The sequence below is a fragment of the Setaria viridis genome, chromosome 4 (assembly GCF_005286985.2).
Source record: "Setaria viridis chromosome 4, Setaria_viridis_v4.0, whole genome shotgun sequence".
In the NCBI taxonomy this organism is placed as follows: domain Eukaryota; kingdom Viridiplantae; phylum Streptophyta; class Magnoliopsida; order Poales; family Poaceae; genus Setaria; species Setaria viridis.
The window spans coordinates 4197635-4212293 of NC_048266.2; the positions used below are offsets into that span (position 1 = coordinate 4197635).

Here is a 14659-nt window from a genome sequence, read left to right on the forward strand (position 1 = left end):
AAGAATTTCAATTTTCATTCTTGGAATTGAAAAATTAAGCTCCAGGTTGGAACGCGATGATTTCTGAGTGGCTGGTGGCCTGGTGCTCATCCTGTGATCCATCCAACCTCACATTGCATTCAGGATTTCAGGTACTCATCCAGCCATCCTACTCATGTAAAAGGAAGTCCAGCCGTTTCGAAAAAGAATGTTGTAGGCAAGAGTTAATATTTTCTCATGCTGTTGAGTTCAGTAGTATTCACCAATCTGTTTCGGCAACATGTACAGGTACGGAGGATTACAATTTACAGATGATGAAAAGGAACAGGGAAGGTCTTGATCTAGCTCTAGATACACAGATAACTTCTGATTTAGTCAATAACATCCAACTCAACGCATATGATGCCTGAAAGAACAGAAAAAAGTTCAGTGCATCAAGTAATTCAGATATGCAATGAATAATCCAAGCTGAAGGAAGATGGTGTCACCTCAGTGTTTCTTTCGTCCCTCGACGGACTTTGCAGCGGATGGTCGGGAGACCAAGGCGCTGGTGTGCCTCGTAGCGGTGGCATCCAGAGAAGCCTGAAGATCACGCAGTAACATAATCAGCACAAGGGAAATGGATAATCTTGAAGTGATGCGGGGGGGGGGGGGGGGGGGGGGGGGGGGGGGGGTGGGGGGAGTGATCAATTGGGTCTGTAGTCTGGATTACACACCATAGTAGACCCCATCAACCTCTAGCACATCAATCTGCGGTAGTCAAGAAATTGAACCGAGTAAGAATCATAGCAAAGCAAACCAACAGCATCGGAAATCCAACGTTTGTAGTGCATGAGAAAGTGTCCAATGGCACGTATAGATGATCAAGAAGCCCTTTGGAATGCTGTAACATGATCCCATAAGTGAAATAAAACTCTGACTAAACTATGTGCTCTTAGGCTGGCAGAAGAAACATTTAGGAAGGCAGCACATATATCTCTCTGCTTGAAGAACCATGCATGCAGCTAACCTTAAGCAAATTAGACTCACCAAGAAAGAAACAGACTGAAAAGGGAGCTCCAAAATCAGTGAAATGAAATTCATACTGATATATATTTAGCAATCAGCATCTTAGTAAACAAGACTCAACACTTTGTTACATGTCAATTCTGCGTGTCTGTGAATCCTCATAAAGTCATCAATACTACTGCTGTGAAAGTTAACTTTTAGATTTGGTATGATCCAACTGAACTTATACTAGTTCAAGGAGCATCATAAGTAAACTGATATCTAATTTACCCCTGCTAGAAACTATTGAAACAAGCTCCATTATGTGGCTTAGCTGTAGGACACAGATGTCTATTGATCCTAGTAAAGATCAATCTAATCAACTTGGTGTTTTTCTGCTCTTAGTGAGTTTTACAAAAGTTTTAATAGGATCACAGCATAAATTTTCATCATCAATAATGCATTTTTTTTACTATGTCTTTCCAGATAACTGTGATAAAAAGTAAATGGACACAGCTCTGATTGATCATGAGGAACAAATGGCCATACTTCTTGGATGTTGTATTTAAAGAAGTTGTAAACAAAACAAGAAAAACATTTTTGAAAAAAAAAGCACTTCCACACATATTTAAGAGAACTGCAAGAACTTTGGCATAATGTTATATCATGGAGGGAATATGACATATTAAGAAGAACTTCGACCAAACATTAAGCAAATTGAAAAAATCTGCTTTGCTTGTGTTAACAGCTTTCTTTGTGATTCCTTGAATTCAGTAAGGTGGAAGTATGGAACAGGTATATGCATTAGCACAGCATTGAGTTACTGTTGGTTCATATGTACTGAATCCCAATAGGAGCGGTTGAATCTGGTAGAATCCTATCTAACAAGATCAGGACTCTAATTGTACTTGTGGATGAAGTAATGCGAAAAGAAAAGATATAGATATAGATGCCCACAGGTACTTGGAGGCCGATGACACGGATACTGTCCATGAGCTCTTGCACCTTGACTGGATCATTGGCACGCGTTCGCATCAGTGGCCTTCGGATCTTGTCCAGTGGAATTTCCATGATCACAGGGCCCTTCTTATCTGAGTCACTTGTCAGAGATGGGACTGCTGCACCTGCATCACGGTTGATTTATACATTCAGTACATTCATGCTATGAACTCACCTGAATCATTTCCCGCACAAGGAAAGAAGCTGATTTGGAGATTTACACACCAAAGGGTAAGAAATGTTGGCATACGGGAAACTCATCCCCAAACGGATTTCTTAATTTCTTTGTAGCTACTTGAGCATCAGGTAGTCAGAGTTGGAAGTGGAATATGGAATCAAGAGTCCACAAAATTATTTTCATGAAACAACATACATGGGCAGGCCTGCACACCCTAGAGGCTAGAGACTACAGCAACTTCAGTAACACTGGGATCAACCCTGACATACAGTGTTTGACCAAGACTCAACTCTCCGCATCAGTTCTTCAGCTCAAGAGAGACCAACTTCTTGGGCTGAACTCAAGCCAGACGCTAGTAATTCAAAAGTTCGAACCTATTGCAGTACAAGAAGGGGAGGGATCGAAGGAGGGGGGCAGGTACCATTGGAGGAGGAGGCGGAGAGAGCCAGATTCCTGCTCCTCTTCCCGCTCGCGCTCCTTCCCCTTCCCGGGATGAAGGAGGCGTGTGGGAGCGCGCGGCGGTGGAGGAGAACGCCGGAGGTCATCGCCAAATCCAGGCTCGAACTCGACGCCATGCTTGCGCGGTTGCGCTTGTGCCTGCGGCGGTGGTGCTACCACTACCAGTTTGGCAGTTTCTTGCCGGCCCCCCGAGCCCGAGAGGCCGTAGCGTGTCGGAGTGTCGCGTCGTCGATGTGTGCCACAAGACTTCCCTGGGCTGGGCCAGATGTTGGGTGAGTTGGGCCGACCGGCAAAGGCCTATATTCGGACTATCAAGGCCGTGTCGGCTTTTGTTGGGCCTAAGAGCTAAGCGCGCTCTGGGCCGGGATCCATTTTTCAAAAAGTAGTAGTATTCTAACCTTTGCGTCACCGATCTCCCCTACCAAGCGTCATTCTTGTTTTTTCTTACCTGGTAAACAAAAATTCAGTCACGCGGTCAACACATTTGCTATAAATAGTTTTGAAGGATATATGATCCGATCTGGTTGATAAAAATGAGGAAAGATGTAAGCGAAAAATACATCATTTTTAAGAACTAGCCTGTTATGTATTTTGAGAATTTCTCTCAGTTTTTCTTAGTAACCGATCATGGGCAACGTGTAACTTGCACGATCTTATGTTTTGTTATGTTATGGCATATAATCTTGATGTCCACTTGTGGGTTCCCGTTGACGCTCGTTATTGACACACTTTTAGTGCCATTTAAGTGGTATTTTCATATATGTTCTTATACTAACCCGCCACTTGGCACCTGAAATAACCCCGTTTTCGCATATGCAATGTATTTTGGAGCATATTGTGTTTTTCAAGAAATTGGACTAAATGGAGCATAATTAAATAAAGCTCGGAACAAGCGACGAACAAAGAAAGACGAAGGCCAACGGGTCCAAAAAGGGCCTAGGCCAATCGGCTCCTCTGATGCTCATTTTTGGCAAGCACTCCTCCAAGATTACTTAAAGGCTAAGAGGGTGTTTGGATCCATGGACTAATTTTTAGTTCAAGTCACATTGGATGTTTGATACCAATTAGAAGAACTAAACGTGAACTAATTATAAAACTAATTGCATAAACAAGAGCTAATTCGCGAGACGAATCTATTAAGCCTAATTAATCCATAATATGCATATGTTTACTGTAGCATCACATGGGCTAATCATGAACTAATCATGAATCTATTTAGCCCTCATTTATGCAATTAGTTTTATCATTAGACATATTTAATACTCCTAATTAGTGTGCAAATATCCGATATGATAGAGATTAAAGTTTAGTCCGGGGTATCAAACACCCCCTAAGTTTGCAAGGATATGGCAAGATGAGTTCGGGATCAAAGAGGATCAAGCGGAGATTTGGAAAGTTATCAAAGATCAACCTTATCCTGAAGCTATCGATGTGTTAGGCCCACATGCAAGTTGTCATTGTCAAGAATCACGGGTCAAGACTACGGCAAGGAAATTTTTTCTATGCGCGTAAGGCTCGGATGGTGGCACGAGAGGACACGGGGTTTATACTAGTTCGGGCAGGAATAACCCTACATCCAGTGTGGGAGACTGCTTGTGTTACTTGCGCAGAGTTTGTAGTAGGGGTTACAAATGGGCGAGAGAGGGAAGCTGATCCCAAGTCTCTGTGGGTGTGTACTGATGCTCGTGAGGAGAGGTTGTGAGTTGGGGGTCGTTCGGTTCACTTGGGAGCCATTCCTGTTTTGGGCCCCTTGGTCCTCCTTTTATAGCGTAAGGAGGGCACCAGAGTTACAATCGAGCCAGGAGCCAAGGGAAGTGAAAAAGGTGAGCAGGGAAGTAAAAGCGTAGGGAGAAGGACCGAGCTCCCGGGGTCGCCGTCTTCCCTTCCGGTTTCTGTCTCCTGTCAGCATGACCACCGAAGAGGGATGGTTGTCGTTGGGCCCCATCGACGACCCGGCGGTCAGCCGCTGTAGCCGAGCATGCGGGACGTGCGCGGCGCCTAACCGCTGTAGCCATGCAAGTTGATGATGATGACCGGCCGCCGTAGTCATGCATGTCACGGGTGACGGGCGACCTCTGTAGCTTCGCGTGCTAGCCGGGAGGTGCGGCTACACGCCCCTGCCGCCAGGCCGAGCGGGAAACCGAGCGGTGCACCCTCCTTTGTTAGGCGGTACGGGTGATGAGTACCCTATGATGAATGTCACGGGGGAAGGTTAGGACAGCGCAGCTGTAACCCTGTGCAGTCGTGGCTACAGTGCGCCGCCCGGAAACTCCGGCCGGTCACGTCGAGGAGCGCGAGCGCCTCTCTGCGTGTCAGAGCCGTATCCCGGGCATGGCCGCCCCATCGGTCGCATTTATGGCGAGATCGGTGGGGGCCCGCAAGATCTACGCCCTCGCCCACTGGTCCGCGCCTGCCCTCGGGCGAGGCGAAGTTCTGCCCTATGGGTCCGGATGCGTCCGACCCAGCGTCCTGGGGTCGGGCGAGACGGAGACCTTGCGGCGAGGGATCAGGCGCGTCCGACCCCTTGCGCCCAGGGTCAGGCGAGGCGGAGCCTTGCGGCGAGGGGTCGGGCGCGTTCGACCCCTTGCGCCCGGGGGATGTGGAGTGGCCCTTGGGCGGTCGGGTGCGTCCGACCCTAGGATCATGGGTCGGGCGAGGCGAAGCGGAATATTCCCTAGTCGTGCCGAGTCGGCGGAGGTCACTGTCGCTGGAGGTGGGTCTGGGCTCTTATGACCGCCGTTTAAGGAATATAAGGAGGTCGTTAATATTTCCCCAACACAAGTAAAAATAAGACTCCAGGACACCTAAGAAGACTTGGGGACGAAGGAGGGCGCAAGAGGCCACAAGGAAGGGCCAGGACGATTGGTCTGGAACTTTCCTTACTCCTCTCGCCTTCCAATTTCTGCCACGTGCTCTCTAGACTATAAATATTTCAAAAATCCACCGAGCCCACAGAACCATCCACCAGAACTCGACGAAACCAAGTGCATTCACTAGAAGGAGTTGAGAACTGCCGCAAGTCTTTGGAGTTGTCAGGAGATGGCTTAGGCGAAACTCTAGCCGCCATGATTGTCCCTGCGTGGCAAAGCCATGTTGGAGTTCAGGAGCCAAGCCTTGTATTCATCAGGGCCTATGTACACATGACGGTGATATCAATCTAATCTTGTACTTTGATCTACTATGATGTATGCTTATTCTCATATGTCTGGTTAGCATATGTTCTTAGTAGGAATAGATGTAATCGTGGTGATTAGTCTATATCTTGCGGATACATCTTAGTAGTGCGTAGGAAGTCAGTGTGATTACCCTTGCGTGGTGACAACATGTAGGAGGGAAAAGGCGGAACGATTGTGTAATGTTGAGTAGGATCGATGGTGAGTATTGTGGGAGTTGTTTGAGGTAATGCTTTGAGAAAGCGTAGGCATCAACACGCACCTCGTAGTGGCGACCATGAGAAAGTAGGCTGCTTGCGAGCCACCGTTTTGAGAGATGACTCTTTATCAAGGTGCTACATAGGTTGGTTACTTTTTTGGCTGGACTACAATGAGAAGATGATAGGCTCTTGTTATTCTTGGTTGTGTTATATCATATATATCCGTTGATGTGATCTACCCTTATTCATGATATCAATATTTACATCAAGGTTACCCTTCCTATGCAATCTATGCTTCATGTTAGAATTAGACCCGTTAGATTAGATGGAAAATCCTAGCCATTTCGCTGCCGATCCATGGATTGATAAACTTTGGATGGAATACTCTGAGGAAAAAGCTACAATGATACATGCGCTTGTGGTTTACAAATTGGCGCGCTAACTGCCGTCAACAGTCCCACGGTTGTATCCTGAAATCAAGGTAATTCCCTATTTGACACCACTAAGAGCAACTCCAAGAGTTCCCCCAAATCTCCCCCAATACCTTTTAAGGGGAAAATGAAAAAAAACTCCAACAGTTCCCTCAAACCTCCCCCAATCTTTTTGCGACGCCAAAAACAGCCACCCACCACGTATATTTTAGCGTTCACGTTCCTTCCCAATGTGAAAAAACACAGGGACATCCACACTCATTTTTTTTTCACGCTGGTACCTGTATAGTGCGTATTTGTGATTCCCTCCTCTTCTTCTCTGTTGCTGTCGATTCATATTTGGATCCTTGGATTTGTCGGGTTGAGTTTTGCAGCAGGAGGATTGGCCCTAATTGATTTCGTATTCAAATTGTAGGAATCAGATCTACGAGAAGAATCCAGGAAAAAGTGAGTCTTTGTGCTCCGGTTGGTGAGTAGAGAACAAGAAGGCGATGAGCAAGAAGCGGCTGTGCAGCGATTGCAGTGAACGGCTGTGCAGCAGGAGGTGTGATGAACGTTTCGATGGCCGTTCGACGGAGAAGCACCTTTACCTTGTTGTTGACGACTGGAACAGTGGATAAGCATCCGCAAGATAAACTTGCCATCCGGCTCATCGGATCCTCCGGAGGGCTCGTCTGTTTCTCCGGCTGTGACGCAGAACTCGGGCGCGCAGTGGAACTGCTGTGATGCAGAGCTGGTGATGGGTGAAATGGATGCGGGACGACAAAGGGAAGCTGCTAGTGCAAGAAATCGAACCGGGGCCACCGGAATACGGCGGATTTAGCCGGCGGCGAGCTCTGCTCGAAGAAGCGATGGAGCTTTGTTCTAGAGGTAGAGGGGTTTTTTTTTCTCAAGGTAGGCCCAATTACGATGATGTGGCAAATATTAGAGGTAGTTATTGACGTTCTGCTGTGAGTGTGACATGTTTTTGGGAAAGAACATTTTAGCATAACTCCCAATACATCGTTTTGGGAAGAATTTTTTGGGAAACTTTTGAAGTTGCTCTAAAGTTCTTAATTCTTTCTTTGGCCTTCAAAAGTTCAAACTCCCACTATGTGACATCATCCGAAACTATCATCTTGATATTCTTCAGGTATAACCCTTAGATGGGAAAGTACATAATCTTTTTACTGGTTTCAGGTGTTATTTATTTATTGAATCATACTTCCTCAAAACTATGCTATACGTTGTATGTTGCGCTCCATCGTAAGGGGTGTTTGGGAGACAGGGGAATCGGATGTTTGGACACTAATTAGGAGTATTAAATGTAGTCTAATTTCAAAACTAATTGCACAACCCCTAGGCTAAATCGCGAAACGATTCTATTAAGCCTAATTAGTCCATGATTTGACAATGTGGTGCTACAGTAACCATTCGCTAATGATGGATTAATTAGGCTTAATAGATTCGTCTTGCGATTTAGCCTAGGGGTTCTGCTATTAGTTTTGTAATTAGCTCATGTTTAATCCTCCTAATTAGCATCCGAACATCCGATGTGACAGGGCTAAAGTTTAGCCCTTGGTATCCAAACACCCCTAGGGCTAGACACCAAGCGGTAATCCTAGTTGTTGTGATTAGATTGCTAGCGGAAAGCCATCAAGTGATCATAGTATGTTGCTTCTTTCCGATAGCATGGGTAGTTTAACTTGCTAGTAGTTTAAGGAACTAGTGGGTAGAGGTAATGAAAGCAACCCTATCAGGGCCTTGTTTAGTTGAGGGTCAAATTTGGCTTTGTACGGTATTTGGGCCACCTTTTTGCACTTTGGAACTAAACGGGCTGGCAAACTTTGGTCCAAATTCAGCCTTTTGGATGTCCCGAATTCGGCCCCCGCCGACCTCATCTTATCCATTCCAACGCCACAGCACCGGCCGCACTCCGAACCCTAGCACCGCCTGCAGTCGCTCTCCATCTCCCCCTGCGCCGCTCTCCCTCCCCCGCGCCGCTCGCCCTCTCTCCCGCCGCTCCCCCTCTCTCCCGCCCCTCTCCGCCGCCGCTCTCTCTCCCGCTGCGCCGCTCGCCCTCTCCCCCGCCGCTCTCTCTCCCCCTGCGCCGCTCGCCCTCTCCCCCGCCGCTCGCCCTCTCCCCCGCCGCTCTCCGTCTCCCCCGCCCCTCTCTCCCGCCGCTCTCTGTGGCGGAACCGTCCAACTTAAACTGGTTTAAATGCGCCTAATCGCTGCCGACGCAGCAATTATCCGAAGCGCACTTAAAACAGTATAAGTCCGGTCGTCCGTCGAGTGTCCCTAGGACTCCTCGAAAGATCCACGTCGTGTCTCATAGCCATACATCAGGATTGTATCTGCGATGGGATAGCATCAACAAATATTACATTTTTACATACATACAAGAGGTACGAGTTAATACAAGACATAGTTTGAAGCAAACTTAACAGTGCAGTGTTAGACAGAGTTCTACGACTTAAAACATAAACGGTTCGGGTGGAGATGAGCATTATAAAACTTCTTCTAAGGGTATTGTGAGACTCATAACAATACCCTAGAGTTTCGAGGCTTCCTCCTCAGTGGACTCCTGTGGTGCTTCTGAAAAGATAGCCACAAGGGATAACCCTGAGTACGGGGTACTCAGCAAGTCTTACCCGACTAACCAATATAATAGTTTTTCTTGGAAGTACATGATAGCTTTTTGGTGTACTTGGCTGGTACATTTTTGCCGAAAAGCTTACTACAAGTGACGCCTTAATTTTATCTTTTATTTGAGTTAAGTTGTTACCTAACCATTCTAGATGATGAGAAAAGATTAATTGCGAACAACAAGGTATTAAGTCATACACCAATCATTATCAAAAGATATGACATTCATGAGTTTATGCTACGATGCTCAACAGTGATCAAGTGCATTCATAACCGAGAATTGCGGCGATCCGGATCATATTACATCCTGCAGGAGAGTATCTTGATCACCAGTTCTGTACGACTGTCCAGGTCGTACGTAACGACTTTTCGATTAGCAAATCCAATGATTGGGAATAAGACTACCCGGACCCAGGGACGCACCCCCACATGGGACCCCACGTCTGGCCCGATCACCATGTGAGTTTCAGGCTACGCCCCTGCGATTCTCCAGCACGTCAATCGCGGGTACGAAGTATTCCCGATCAGAGAGTTTGCTAACCTACTGGGCTTTACTGGTCCCATACCCAGTAAGTGATTAGATGATTATCACTTGATCAAAGGTTAAGACAACGAATCGGGCCTTAATCAAATTAATCTAGCAGACAGAACTACATTCCTAGCTTCTGCCCGCTTCTCAATTTTCAAGTCATCTTTTCAGAATTAACATGTATGACTCAAAATTCTTCCTTAGGGTTGGTAAACCAAGCATTTAAGCAACTAAGCAATTCTAGACTTGGGTTATCTACTAAAGGTTTGAACAAGTGGCAAAGATGTCCTTAAAACAAGGTATGATCATGCACAAGAATGGGTTTCAAGCAACTCCTAGACTTAGTGCATACATATAGCAAATAGCTAAATACAGGACACATGAAATATTGACTTCAAAATAATAGGTGTAATGCACTGGGGCTTGCCTTGTTCGCTTAAAAAGTTAGCACTGTCCGAAGGGTTGGCCTCGCAGGGGACCAATTCAAAGATTTCCTCAAACTCCGAAGATCCTTCTGAATATTCCGAGTAATCTCCTTCTGGTGCTTCGGGGTCTATAGCATAACATATGCAGGGGTTAGGAATGCAAATTTTTGAATATAAGACTATACAACTTTCCTTCATGATAGAGTTGCAAGCCAACAAGGACTATACAATTTATCATGATAAAGTTGCAAGCCAACACACAAAAACCCGAAAAGATTAGCCCACAATTTTTTTTTATTTCCTTAATTAACCTTACTTAAGACCTTTCTTTTATTTTTAGAAAAGGTTACAATTATTTTCTAACTTGAAAACCTAATTTCCTATGAGTTAATAATAATTTGTGATTATGAAAATGTTATTCCGTATTTTATGCATTTAATAAAGATTAAGTATTTATTTAATTACCTTAAAAGAAAGGCATTAAATAAATACCTAAATTTTTATTATTTTTCTAGGGTATAAAAATTTTAATGCATAAAGGAAAATAAAACAAGCCTAACAAAATTGGTTTCACTAATTTTGGACACTCCTAGAAATTTCTGTGATTTAAATGGTGAGATTCGGATTTAAACTATTTATTCTATAAAGGAAATCTAATTTTTCCCGAAAAACACCCCCGGCAACTTTTCTCACGCGACCCTACTCTACCCTCTCTCACTTGCGCTGGGCCCGGGGCGCGGACCCACCCTTTTCATATTCATTCTACCCGCCGGCCTCTTTCTCCCCCGGCCGGGCCCTACTGGGCTGATTCTTCTCCTCTCTTCTTCTCTTTTCACCGGTGACGGCCCAACGGCCCCTTTCTTCTTTTTCTCTTTTTCCGCACGCCAGCCTGCTGGATCTCTGGGCCTCCGGCCGTTTTCTCCCACGGCCGATCAACATCGGCTCCCTGGGCCTCCGGAGCGCCGGCCCAGCTGGCCTTCGCGTCCGACCGGCCTGCCTCCTTCACTCCTCTTCTCCACTGACGCGCGGGCCCCCAACTCCCAGCACCTTCTTCTTCCTCCCGCCAAAACCGACGCGACAGGGGGCGGCGTGGCTCGCCGGCCGGCGCCCTACCGGCGACGGGGCTAGGCCGGGGAAGCATCCCCATGCCCTAGCGCACCTGTGCGCTGCAACAGCTCCTCGGGAGATGGCCGGAGCCACTCCCTCCACGGCGGCGGGCGGCGGCACCTATGGCCGGTCGCGGCCACGCTCGACGACGGCGCAACCTACCCCGACGACGACTACTACACCATCCTAGCATCCCAAGGACCTGCCTACGACTACCCAAGAAGGAAGAGAGCAAGCGCAAGGAGGTGCTCACCGTGAGCAGGAGGTGCGGCGACGGCGGACAGAAACTGCGGCGGGTTCTGGCACGCCGGCGGGGAAGCTAGGCAACAAGTGGCTAGGGGTGTTGGTGGGGTATGTGTGGAGATGTAGACGGAGGGAATCGACGAGAGCGGCGGTGTGGTGGGGGAATTTTACCCAGCGGCGGCGGCTTGGACATAGAAGCGGCGGCGGTGAAAAGAGTGACGGTAAAAACGGGCGGCGTGGGAGCGGTAGATATTCAAGCTTTCACCGCGCACATGAACGACATCGTGCCCTACTTGTAGGCTTGCGTGGTGAGGGGGTGGTGTAGCTGCCGCGCTGGCGGGCGACCGAGAACAGCGGCGGCGACACGTCGAGCTCGGCTCTGTCAACCCCCTTCCTTTGTTCTCTGACGCCCGAAATCTTCACACCCAAATTGCGGTCGATTTCCAATCCGACGGTGCATATGTGTCTTAACCAAAGTTGTAGATAATCTTGAGCTTTTCAATTCATATTTAAACCTTTGCTCGAGATAAACATCAAAAAGTCTTCAAATTTGAATTTTTCTCGGGCAAATGACTGAACCTTTCTATCCCTCCATTCAGTTTCGTCAGTCACCTGACAGGGTCATTTACCTTACTTCGTAAATCGATTTAGTGATCCAAATCCTTTTCTTCCAGTCTAACTTCTCTCCATTTGTGTTCTACAACATCCCAGGGTTCCATTTTGCCCATAAACATGTACACCTCTTACTCTCCATCTCTCTGAAATCGACTCCAAACTTGGCCATATATTGCTGTTTCACACTTAGTCGAATTCAGCAGTGCAGTCCACCGTGACAAGATGCCGACTTTGAGCTTCCATTTGAAATGGTTCCCCCTACTGTTCCTGATCAACAACACCTGAAGATGCTTGTCCAAAGTCCATACTTTAATATGGTATAGTTGTTTTGATTCACTTATTTGAAAAATTCAACAGAATTCAATTTCAAAAAATGAACTCTGTGCTGTTTTTCTGAAACTGCTATTGTCGGACGGGGAACAGTAAACCTGTTTTTCATTTTTTTTCTTTGATTTTCTTGAGGTATTCAGGACCAATCCTTGTCCCAAATTTTGATCTTTGAGTTCTAATCACCCTTACACCTTCATTCCATATTTTTGCCGAACTTTTCTGAATTTCGAATTCAAAATTCAAATTTCGGTCAAATTTGGCCCGAATTTGATTTTTAGCCCATTTCTTCTTCTTTTCTTCATGAATTGCTTCCATTTCTTTAGAGTCACTTTGATGACTAAAATGGCAGGTATTACACTCTCCCTCTCCCCCGCCGCTCTGTGTCCCCGTGGGCCGCTCTCCCTCTCCCACGCCGCTCCTCTCACCGCCTCCGCTCGAATCGAGCTTTCCACCACCAGATCCAGGACCTAGTCGGTCCAATCCACCGCGGCCGGTACCGGATCCACCGTTCGACCGGATCCACCATGGTTGACCCCGTCGGCGGCGATGGACGACTTCAACGGCGAAGGGAATGGCGTGGAGTTCAATGTCGGTGGATCCGGCAACCCCGCGGGCTTCAATGCCGGCGGATCCGGCAATGCTTCGAGATTCGACTTCGGCAATGTCCCCGACTACGACGACGGCCACCGCACAAGGAACTTGTTCTCCCTGGCGCCGCTGGGCTCAGGATCCGGTGCGTACAACCCCTACACCTCCGTGCCGCATCGGAACTCGTCGTCCACCTTGCCCACCCCAAGCCAGCTGGGTATGTCCGGCTTCAACCTCAATGCAAGCTCCGATTGGCCGCACATCAATGATTACGAAGGGATCCTTCGCTCCGCCGACCAAGCGGGAGGAGGCGGCAGCAGCCGGGGCGGCCCTCCCGTCCGAGAGCCTTCCGACAGCGGTGGTCAGGCTGCGGCTCCCTTGCCTCGTCAGCGGCGACCTACATCCAGGGTGCGCGGTTCCCGTCGTCGCGGCGCGGCTCAAGCACTGGACACCGACAACAATCCGGTACATTTCGCTGCACATATTTACATCCAAGATCTGGCCTTGCGTATGCTTACATTATTCCCTGGTGTGCATGATTTGTTTCGGTTGGTCATGCTTACTGTCAATACTCGTTCATGCATTTCTTGTTCAATTAAATTGTGCACAGAATGAGCCAACCAGGGCCAAGTGGACCAAAGAGGATACTCAGGTTTTTTGTGAGCTTTACTGCCAACAAATTATTTGGGTAACTACAAGAATGGCAACATGAGCAAGTGGGGCTGGAAAGATGTGCAGGATAAGTTTCTAGCTGCGACTGGCAAGTTCCGTAACAGTGAGCAGTTTGGTTATAAGTACAGGCAGTTGAAATTGCTTTGGCAGTTCATCGAAGATCTTCGGACGAAGTGCACAGGCTTGGGGAACAGACCAGATGGCTCTATGGTTGCTAGTGATAAGTGGTGGGTGGACCATTCCAAGGTTCATGATCTTTGAACACCTCCTTCTGTACTCGTTTTCTTTCTCTACTACCTTCTGACTTTATGTGTGGTGTTATTTGCAATGCAGGGGAAGCAAGACTGGTATGATCTGAAGGATGGATGGCCAGAATACATTGACGAACTAGACCGCATGTTCTGTGAAGTTGCAGTGACTGGAGATACCTCCTTTGTTCCTGGGGTCAGCCGCCAGATAAACTTCATCAATAGCGGCGAAGTAGAAGATGCAGATGATGACTGTGGCACCCCTCGGAGCTGTGCGACCCCAGTCAGCAGTGGGAGCAAGAGGAGCTCCAGCAGCATCCGCAGCACAGCAACAAGCCCTAGCAAGAAAAACAAGGGCGCAGCTGTTCGGAACATGAACAACAACATGACAAGGTTCAACTCCAGTTATGATCATAGGACATCAGTGATCGAAAGGGCGTTGGAGGATAAGATCAAGGAGGTTGAAGATCTGAAGGAGAAGAAGCACCAGCGACGGGATGCTAGGAAACAAGAACAGAAACTAGTTACAGATTCAGCGACAGAGCTTGGAGTGCACCTGATGGACGGACAACTCTGGAATGGTGTGGTCAAGATCTGCATGAATGATGACCTACGCAATATCTTCCTGTGCACACCTGTTAAAGCAAGGTTGTCCATGATCAAGCAATATGCCGCTACGGTCTAAAACCAGACCCTATGTCTTTTGTGTGTGCGTGTCATGACGTGTAGTTGAATTAAGTTGTGTTGGTTATTATTTATGTTGTGATGACGAACATATGATGAACTATGGTAGGAAGCGCTAAATTACAAGCATGGTTGTTGAATTTAGTTACGTTACTTATTATTTGTTAAACTGATTGCCTTTGTG

General features: G+C 47.3%; 1 protein-coding gene across 1 annotated transcript; it reads right to left on the reverse strand.

The window, feature by feature from the left end:
- Window positions 1–175: 175 nt before the first annotated feature.
- LOC117852784 (sulfiredoxin, chloroplastic/mitochondrial) lies at window positions 176–2790 on the reverse strand. Its single transcript, XM_034735036.2, has 5 exons — window positions 2565–2790; window positions 1924–2090; window positions 696–729; window positions 468–561; window positions 176–385 (listed from the first exon to the last, which is right to left on the reverse strand). Exons 1-5 carry the CDS (start codon window positions 2716–2718, stop codon window positions 370–372), a joined length of 465 nt encoding a protein of 154 aa, XP_034590927.1. The 5' UTR covers window positions 2719–2790; the 3' UTR covers window positions 176–369.
- Between the last annotated feature and the right edge of the window lie 11869 nt (window positions 2791–14659).